General features: G+C 51.6%; 1 protein-coding gene across 2 annotated transcripts in view; it reads left to right on the forward strand.

The window, feature by feature from the left end:
• Unc93b1 (unc-93 homolog B1, TLR signaling regulator) overlaps positions 1–3,770 on the forward strand; it is a 12,376-nt gene extending 8,606 nt beyond the window's left edge. The window contains exons 10-11 of one of the 2 annotated variants that reach the window (XM_005351631.3): positions 1,383–1,501; positions 3,099–3,770. In XM_005351631.3, coding sequence (XP_005351688.1) covers positions 1,383–1,501; positions 3,099–3,422 — 443 coding nt within the window. In that variant the 3' untranslated portion in view covers positions 3,423–3,770. Of the gene's footprint in view, positions 1–1,382; positions 1,502–3,098 lie in introns of those variants that run through there. The other variant, XM_026781055.1, reaches the window with a different exon arrangement.
• The last annotated feature ends 6,468 nt before the right edge of the window (positions 3,771–10,238 follow it).

Here is a 10,238-nt window from a genome sequence, read left to right on the forward strand (position 1 = left end):
AGGCCAGAAGAGGGCACCAGACCCCATTACAGATGGTTGTGAGCCACCATGTGGTTGCTGGGAATTGAACTCAGGACCTCTGGCAGAGCAGCCTGTGCTCTTAACCACTGAGCCATCTCTCAGCCCGTTATGTTACTTCTTTATTTAGGATGCATGTGTGCATGTGTGTGGGAGTGCATGTCATAGCAGGAGTGTGGAGGTCCAAGGTCAATCTGTGGAAGTCGGTTCTTTCCTTCTACCACATGAGTCCTGGGAATTGAACACAGGTCGGTTAGGCTTGGGGGCAGGTACCTTTTACCCACTAAGCCATCACAATGGCTTCTTCCTCTTCTTTTTCACATAGTCTTGCTATGTATCCTTGGTTGGCCTGGAACTTGCTATGCAGACCAGGCTGGCCTCAAATTCATAGAGATCAGCCTGTCTCAGTCTCCCTAGTTTTGGGAATAAGGGGGCCTTTTTTATTTTATTTTATTTTTTTTATTTTTGGAGAGGGTCTAAGGCACAGCCCAAACCCACCCTGCCCAGTCTCAGAATCCATGCCCAAATTCGGAGTGAGGTCCTAGGAAAAGCAACTGTGGTCGGCCAGGCTTCAGCTCTGTGGGGTTGTCTGGTCTCAAATGGGTATGCGTCAGTGACAGGCAGCTGGTCGTCATGTAGGTCGTCCTCAATGACACTGACTCTGATGGTCTGATGGTTAATAGTTCCAAGTATCCCCTGAGCCACATGATGGCAGTATTCATGTCCTGAGCCTGAACTTAGTAAGTAGCGGCCACAGTCAGCCAGGGCTGTGCCACTTTCTAACTTCAGAGCTTCTAGCCCAACACACAGTCGGTGTAAACTCATTCCACAATTGGGAAACGTCAGCTTTGAAGATTTTCTTTTCCTTCGGTTTTTCGAGACAGGGTTTCTCAATGTATACTTGGGCTGTCCTGGAACTCACTCTGTAGACCAGGCTGGCCTCGAACTCACAGAGATCTGCCTGCCTCTGCTGAGTGCTGGGATTAAAGGCATGCACCACCACCACCTGGCCAGCTTTGGAAATTGACCGGTAGTGTCTGCTTCTGAACCTCTGGCTTTTCCTGAGTCCTGGCTGCCCGTCCCTTACTGTTTCTCTACTGCCTTTCAGTGACCCCTCAGGACACCAGCCCACTCCATTCCAGGTTTGACTTGTGGAAAGGTCTCTCTCCAAGCCCCTCGTGAGGGAGAGAAACAGCGTGTGGGGCCACAGGCAGGACATGCTGTAGGCTCATCTTGACAGCGCACTAACCAAAGTCTCCACTAGGGGATAGGCAAGGACCAGCGCACAGCCCTGGTTGGTATTCCGGGCTATGAGCTGGAACTGGTACAGGGTTCCTTACCTGCCTTGTCCCTCCTGCCTGCAGCACTCCTGGGCATCCTATATGAAGACAAAGAGAGGCAGGACTTCATCTTCACCATCTACCACTGGTGGCAGGCCGTGGCCATCTTTGTCGTGTACCTGGGCTCCAGCTTGCCCATGAAGGTGAGGAAGGGAGGGAGTTTGGGTGTCCATGCCTCACCGGGAAACAGACCATGATTTCACAGCCCCTTAACAGGCACTGATCTCAGGACCCCTTAGTTCGTGGCGTACCCCCCAACCCAGCACCCTACTTGCTGTTTCACCTCCTAGTTTTGGTCTCTGTGGGCATGCCCAGCTGAACTGTGGGTTCTTTGGTCACCTGCTCATCAACTTCTGGACTCCTGGACACCCAGGGTCTCTCCTTTCAGATCCTGTAGGAATGAACTCCTCCATGTCTTCATGGTCTTTTGATTAGACTTTTGTTTTGTTTTGGGTCTCACTATGTAGCTCCCTGACTGTCCTGGAACTCACTCTGCAGACCAGGCTGGCCTCAGATTCAGAGATCCACCTGCCTCTGCCTCCCCAGTGCTGGGGTTAAGATGCCACCATGCCCAGCTTTTGCTTTGTTTCTGATTGTGGTGGAGAAGGGACCCAGGGCCCATTCTTGCTACCCATCAACTGTACCCTTAAGCTCCTAGTCTGCTCCCAACCCCAGCAGGCCATTTTAGCAGGTCCTAATCACATGCTTTTGTTCGGTTTATTTGTGTCTTTGAGTCAGGGTCTCAAGGTGGCCCGGATTGACCTTGAACTCATCGCCTTGGCCTCCTGTGAGCTGAGTTACAGGCATGCACTAACAGGCTCAGCTTTGGGCATCATTTATTTATTTTTTTTTTTCAGAAAATGAAATGAGTCGAAATGGCAGGGAATGGTTATATAAATACAAATGCATTTGTGTGTTTACTTCTGGGTGTGGGTTAAACTGTCTGAAAAGAAGAATAAGGCACGTCAGGGGTGAATGTTCTCCTGGCACATACAACAGACATGGCTCACCACCAGCACTGAAGACAAAAGGGAAAAACACTGGCAAGCATTGCAGTGGTGGAATTTTTCATATATGTGTGTATGTATGTATATATATATAAAGATATATATATATATATTCTTTTTTCCTGATACACAATCTCTAAATGTAGCCCCAGTTGACCTTGAACTCTTAGAATCCCCCCAACATCCCAGCTTCCTAAACAATGGGATTATAGGCTGTGCCTCTTTTTTTTTTTTTTGTTTGTTTTGTTTTTTGTTTTTGTTTTTCGAGACAGGGTTTCTCTGTGGCTTTGGAGCCTGTCCTGTCTAGCTCTGTAGACCAGGCTGGTCTCGAACTCACAGAGATCCGCCTGCCTCTGCCTCCCGAGTGCTGGGATCAAAGGCGTGTGCCACCATTGCCCGGCATAGGTTGTGCCTCTATGCACTCCAGTGTCCTACTGTGTTTACAGCCAGGGAATAATTTGCCTGTGGTTTAGGGAAGCCAGAGCTGCTTTTAGACTTCCTCAGACCTTCGTGTTTTCTCTGAGGCAAAGAGATTAGCCCCTTTTTGGTTGGAAAACTGAGTCCTACTGGAATGTGGTGACTTTAAAGTCAGTGTTGGAATTTGAATCCTCAAAGGCTGCCTTGGAAATCCTCCGTGAGGGGACTGGGGAGGGGGAGAGCCAGGAGGCTCCTGATGGAGGAGAAGGACACCAGAGAAAGGAGTGATGTCACCTCTCCTTTCCCTTGCTCCCAGGCCAAACTGGCAGTGCTGCTGGTGACCCTGGTAGTGGCGACAACCTCATACCTGTTGATGGAACAGAAGCTGCAGCAAGGCCTGGTGCCAAGACAGCCGCGAATTCCAAAGCCACAGCACAAGCTGCGAGGCTACCGCTACCTGGAGGAGGACGACTCAGATGCGAGCGACGTGGACGGCGGTGGTGGCCAGCAGGGCCCGGGGGACTGCGCGGAGGAGGAGGCCCCACAGGCAGGGGCCCTAGGTACAGAGCCAGCTGGCCCCTGCCGCAGGCCCTGCCCCTTTGAGCAGGCTCTGGGTGGTGACGGGACTGAGGAACACTGAGAGACCCAGCCTGGCCCTCAGACTCAGCTTTCCCGCTTTTCAGTGTTAGTTTACTGTGTCTCAGGTTGAGGGTCCCCCAAAGTCCTCCTCCATCCGCTGGAGGGTCCTCTTTCCCCTCCCAGAACCTGGGGCCACCTGGAACTTCCTCCAGGGAGATGAGGGTCACCCTCCAGAACCCCCATCCCTGCTTAAAGGGAGTACCTTAGCCTAGATCAGCGAGATCCCCTTCCTGCACACACGCCACACCTCGGGTGTGACAGCCTTTGACTGGAGCTTTGCACGTCTTGCCCACAGGTTTCCCTCCCCTCAGAACAGGGGGCCTTTTTTTTTAAAAGTAGAAAATGATTAATAAAGAGTTTTGTATTTTCTGGAGAGGGTCTGGGTCATATCGTTCTCAACCCCATTAGAATTTCACCCTGCAGAACAGAATCCTTGGTTGGTTGTGGGGGCTCAGTCACCCCACGGAGGAGGTGTCCCCGCTAAGCCCCTCCAGGACCCATCTCTTCTACCAGAAGTACAGCCTATTGGCTGCACCCTGCCCACCCAGGAGCAAGGGCCACAGAAATGGGTTGCAGGGACTTCAGCAGAGGAGCAAGACTTGAGCCTAGATAGCAGGGCAGGAGCTAGAGGCCACTGTCCCTCCAGCCCACCAATCACCCACCCACTCCAGTCCACAAGCCTGGCCTTTTCTCTCTAGGAGTCTGTCTGCCCATGGTGCTTAGGGGCTGCTTTATTACAGAACCTGGATAAACTTGGTCACGGCCCTTTTCTTTGACACCCCTGTGGCTCTGTCCATGGCCCTCTCTTCACCCCCTCGCTCACTCCATTAGAGGACACTGACACTCATTGTCAAGAGCCCTGAGTGGCTGGGTAAGGACAAAGGAATCATGGCAGAGGCATGGGGCCCCAGCTGTGTTCTGGCAGCTCTCTGCTAGGGTCACGCCTTTTCCACTCCCTGCAGACCCCTGACCCCTGACCCCTGACTGAAGGCCAGACCCTGTCCCTGTCTCCTGTGTCCTGCCACACCCCAGGCTCCCAACTCTCTTCCTCTCCAGCTCCTCTAACCTCTAGCCACGCCCGAACCAGACTCTGTGACCTTGGAAAGGTTTTGGGTTGCTTCTCTGGGTGCTGTGTGCACAGGGAGAAGTGTTAGACCCTAGATGCTCCACCAGCCAGGTCCTAGAGGGAATGCTCAGGCACAGCAGGAGATTGAGTTCGCTAAGGTTTGGGAGGAAGCAGTCTGCCCATACACACATAGCCTGTACTGTCTGTGAATTCCAGGTGTGGTCTCCCAGCACTCAAGAGGCTGAGACACGAGGATTGCTGAGAGTCTGAGGCCAGTCTGAGTGACATAGTGAGTGGAAAGCTTCACCTACTCATCTACAAAACAAGTTTGAAGCTAACTTGGGCTACACCGTGAAATTGTCTCAGGACAAACATTTGAGCAAATGACAAACACCCAAACTAAACAGCAAACACTATGTGGAGGCAGGTGTGGTGACATCCTGTCACAAGATTCTAGCTACTTCAGTCACAGTGGGTGATGGGGCAGGTGAGCGCCATTACAGCCCTGTGAATGAGACTTGGGTGTGTCTGCGAGTGGCCCTCCCTCTCCAGGCCTAAGTGGTGCTCACCTGTGATCACAAAATTTGGGAGACTGAGGCAGAAGGATTATGAGTGTAGTTTTGAGGTAGCCTAGGCTACTTAGTGAGACTGTCTCAAAAAATGTAAGAAAGAAATAGGGACGGAGGGGAGGAGGAAGATCTGTTCAGATCAGGCTAGCACCATTGCCTGGCAGAGCTGAGCTGGAGGGCATATTCATGGTTATTTTGTGTTATTTTAATATTTATTTTTTAAGTGGTGTTTTTGTTTGTTTGTTTGTTTTTGTTTTTGCTTTCCGAGACAAGGTTTCTCTATGTAGCCCTGGCTGTCCTGGAACTCTCTCTGTAGACCAGGCTGGTCTTGAACTCAGAGCTCCACCTGACCCTGCCTCCTGAGTGCTGGGATTCAAAATGTGCACCACCACCACCCAGCCTAAGATTTTCTTTCTTTTTTTATTTATTTATTGTTTGTTTTTTCAAGACAGGGTTTTCCTATAGCTTTGGGGCCTGTCCTGGAACTAGCTCTTGTAGACCAGGCTGGCCTGGAACTCACAGAGATCTGCCTGCCTCCACCTCCTGAGTGCTGGGATTAAAGGCATGCACTACCCTGCCTGGCTTAGACCCTATCTTAAAAAAGGATGGGGAGAGAAGCTACTTCTATAAAATCAGATCATAAGAGTCAGGGCTGAGAATGAGGACGTAGCCAGCTGCAGACAGAGGTCCTGCAGCAGAATTGGCAAGCCCCAAAGGTGGAGCAGGTGGACAGCATGCAGCCACTGAGCAGGTGGACAGCATGCAGCCACTGAGCGGGTGGACAGCATGCAGCCACTGAGCGGGTGGACAGCATGTAGCCACTGAGAAGGCCTTGTCAACAGAGGATGGGCCAAAGGGAAGCCCCAGCAGCAGTTCTTTGTGTCCTTGCTACACACCCTGGGTGTCAGATGACAGTTGGTGGGGCGGACCCGTGGATACTGTTGTGTTTGTTAAGCATCTGTCATGCTATGGGGTCCAGGCAAGGAAGTTCCACCCTTCTTTGTCTGGTAAGCTCGTGGGTTTGTTTTGCCTCACATGGTTTTAACATACCAAGCTCCCCAGGCTAAATTTACCCTGATAAGTGTATGAAGCAATATCCTTCCCACTTCCAGTCATTTATCAGGTGGCGTGGTAGCTAATGGTGTTTGTGGGTTCTCCTTGGTGAGCAATCACGCCCCACCCTTGAAATGGAGTAAGGAAGCGTTTGTAGAAATGAGTCTTTCAGGGGCTGGAGAGATGGCTCAGAGGTTAAGAGCATTGCCTGCTCTTCCAGAGGTCCTGAGTTCAATTCCCAGCAACCACATGGTGGCTCACAACCATCTGTCATGGGATCTGGTGCCCTCTTCTGGCCTGCAGGCATACGTGGAAGGAATGCTCTGTATACATAGTAAATAAGTATTTTAAAAAAAGAAATGAGTCTTTCAGGCCAAGTGTGGCTGAAAAGTCAGTCTGCACAATATGACCTGGCAGATCAGACTCAGCAGAAGCCTATAGGGGACATTTTATATTTAAACTATAACAGATGGAGAGACCGAGGCACCGGACCTTCTAGGGAAGAGTTGAATCAGTAACTGAGAAGGGAGTCTGGGATCTGTTACTGGATCTGTAGAAAGGCCACCTGATTGGAACAATGGCCATTTTGTTTGTTTGATCTGTCAAGACAGGGTCTCATGTAGCCCAGGCTGGTCTGGAACTCACTGTGTAGCCAAGGATGACCTTGAATTCCTGCTCTTACCGTCGAAAATGCCGAGATGAGAGGGGTGTGCATATGGACCCAGTTTACAGTGGGCCCTGGTGAAAATGCAGACACCAGGGCCCCTCTCTGGGAATTCCAAGGTACTAGAGGCTAAAGGGTCCCAGAATCAATCCACTGAGTCCTGGATGGGAAACCAGGGGTCTGGAGGAATGGACACAGCTGTTTTTCTGTCCCCAAGAAGGCTCCCTGACCTGGGCACTAGATTGTCCCCCTTCCCTCCTTGCTCAGACGGCTCAGTGAAAACACCACTGGATCTGAGTTCAGACTTTGTTTCTTACAGTTCTGGTATCCGGGTGGGCTCTTCTTCCAGATGAACACCAGCTTCCCGGCAGGTGGATTTCCTCCGCTCTGTCCCGTCCTCCCCCAGGAGATGGGGACAATGCCAGCAAGCCCTCTAATGTCTCTTCCTCGTTTTCTCTTCCTTCCTTTCTTTCCTTTTTTGTATGTGTGTGCGTGCATGTGGGTGCCCATGTGGGTGTCTGTGCACGTGGGTGGGTATGTGTGTGGGGCGTGCACATGGGTGTGCATGTGGGTGTGTATGTGTGTGCACATGGGTGGGTATGTGTGTGGGGGTGTATGTCTGTGCATGTGGGTGGGTATGTGTGTGGGGCGTGCACATGGGTGTGCATGTGGGTGTGTATGTGTGTGCACGTGGGTGTGTATGTGTGTGCATGTGGGTGGGTATGTGTGTGGGGTGTGCACAGAGGCCAGGGGATAATCGCAGCTGATACTGCTCAGGAGCTGTCCACCTTATTTTATGAGACAAGGGTCTCTCACTGGACTGGAATTCACCAACATTGGCGGGTCAGTGAGCCCCAAGGATCCTCCTTTCCCTGCCCTACCCGCAGCTCTGGGATTACAAGCACGCAACACCACACCTAGACTTTTCACACAGATCCTGGGGCGGGAACCAGACACTCCGGCTTACAAACCAGGCGCTTTATCAACATGTCCCAGCCCTTTATCTTCCTTCTCTTACAGATGCACCCTTCAGATCCTGCCCTATCTTCATGATCTAATCTAACCATCCCGCAAGGGGCTGCCCCAAATCCTGACACTCTGGGGCTTCAGGTTTTACTACACAAACTTGGGGGACAGCATTTAGCTCACAGGCACAAGCAGACCTCCCTGGAGTGTCGTACTGACTCATCAGGCAACCTGCTACATCCACTCGGTGGTTGGTCACTTCCTGTACAAGTTCCCAGAAGAGAGCTAACCTGCCCCACTGCCACATCTCACAAGTTCCCACCTCATCCTCATCCTCATGCTCACCCCCTGCAGCAATGTCTTCCTGGGCTTGTCTTATCAGTGTCTGGGGACACCCCACCTCACCCCGCGTGATACCAGCCGCTGTTTGTGGAGGAGCCCTAGAGGTTGTGTTTCCCCACAGGGTGGGAGGTGACCTCCAGGGGACACAGTCTTGATGTCACAACCGGAGGATGCAAAGCACCCAGCTGTCATCCCTGCACATGCAGATGGCAGTGCAAGAGTCACACCCTGCAACTTTCCAACTGCATGAACCTGCTGCCAGGTGTCTCTCTGTGAGCAGCTCCAAGCACACCCTCCAGCTCTGGCCTGTTTGCCCTTGTTGACTCGGGTGTGTCAGATCTGTCTATTTCAACCATGCTTGTCTCACTGTATCCCTGGCTACCCATTCTCTATGCTCCTTCCCCATAGACTGCCATTGCCCAAGACAGGTTGAAGGCCTCCACAGCTGGCCTCGGCCCTGAGCCCCTGACTCATACTTCAGGCATCTGCTTTACGTCTCGCTGGGCACCACTTGTTGACCACTTTACTCAGGCAGGACTCAGGGTCCCTACCTCCCAGGGCACAGAACCTGAGCCCTAAGAAGCAACTTTCAGCCTATTGCCTCAGTTAAAACTTGGTCAGCCCCCCCATTTCTCTCTCCCACCCCAAACCCTGGCTCCCAATCCAGAGCAGTCTTTGAAGTTCTCCCAGGAAGGGATTCTTCTTCATTTTAGATGAGGTCATGTGATGTAGTCCAGGCTAGCCTTCTACTTACTATCCTCCTGCCTCAGTCTCTGGAGGGCTGGGGTTATAGGTGTGTTTTCCCAGGACGAGCCCATCCCGAGTCCACTGAAACTCCAATAGTGACCCTGTTTGAAGTCCAAATGGCTTTGATTGTGGTCCGTGTCCAATTCTAACCCCCTACCTAGCAGACAAGATATTGCTGGCTGTCCCCTGCCTCTGCCCGAACCCTCTGCTGTGCTTTACTGATGGCCTGGGGCAGCTCTTCCTTCTCGGGTTCTCTGCCTCTCTCCCCTGTTAGCCTCCTCTCTGCATAGGCGTGGCAAGGCGCTTATCCAGTCAGTGGGCATCTGAGTATGTTTTTGGAGAACTGTGATCCAATGTTCCTCAGAAGTGACAAAGCAGTGGCATTTGCTCCCCTTGGTAGGTGGATAATAGTTCCTGTAAACAATGCCTCAGCCGGGCAGCGGTGGCGCACACCTTTAATCCCAGTACTTGGAAGCAGAGACAGGTGAATCTCTGTGAGTTTGAGGCCAAACTGGTCTACAAGAGCTAGTTCCAGGACAGGTTCCAAAGCAATAGAGAAACCCTATCTCAAAAAACCAAAATAAATAAAAATGAAAATTATATTTAAAAAACCCAGTACCTCCTAACTCCTGGGGCCTGTAAAGGTGACACTGTGGAGAAAGGGTCTTTCCAGGTCTGGTGACATTAAGGATCTTGACCAGAGGGTCATTCGTATAGGAGACAACTTGAGTCACAGTTGTCCTCGTAAGAGAAAGTGGGAGGTCGCTCAGGGGTAGAGCACATCCTGAGCATGCAGGAGCTTCTGAGTTTAGTCCCAGCACTGTATGGGAGGAAATTGGGGGGCAGTGATGAGACTGTGGGCCAAGGGTTGCTGGCAGTTACCTGACGCTAGAAGAGGCAGACTATAATCTCGAAAAGCCCTCTGGGAACTGGGTTCTGTCTCATCTCAACTGTTGGCAGCCCTTCTCTCTTTCCTTCCTTCCTTCCTTCCTTCCTTGCTTCCTTCCTTCCTTCCTTCTTTCCCTCCTCTTTCCTTTCCCTTCCTTTCCCTTTCTCTCTCCCCCTCTCTTTTTCTTTCCCCCTCTCTCTTTCTTTCTCCCTTTTCTTTCTCTCTCTTTTTAACTTTGAGACAAGGTTTTACTCTGTAGCTCTGGCTAAACTAGAACTCTGTGTACACTAGGCTGGCCTCAAACTCATGGCTATCCTCCTGCCTCAGCTGCAGGACATCTGGAGCTACAGGTGTGAACCACTGTATTCAGCTGGACTGTGCATTTCTCTCTTCAGTGTTGAGAGAGAACACAGCGCTGCTGTCTCGCCCACTTGGGGTCCTTTGTCACAGCAGCCCCAGGACAGGACAGAGCAAGGTCAGGAAGCTCCCTAATGGCTATCTCACACTCTGGCCATTGCTGA

This window comes from Microtus ochrogaster, chromosome 8 (assembly GCF_000317375.1).
Source record: "Microtus ochrogaster isolate Prairie Vole_2 chromosome 8, MicOch1.0, whole genome shotgun sequence".
NCBI classification, from domain to species: domain Eukaryota; kingdom Metazoa; phylum Chordata; class Mammalia; order Rodentia; family Cricetidae; genus Microtus; species Microtus ochrogaster.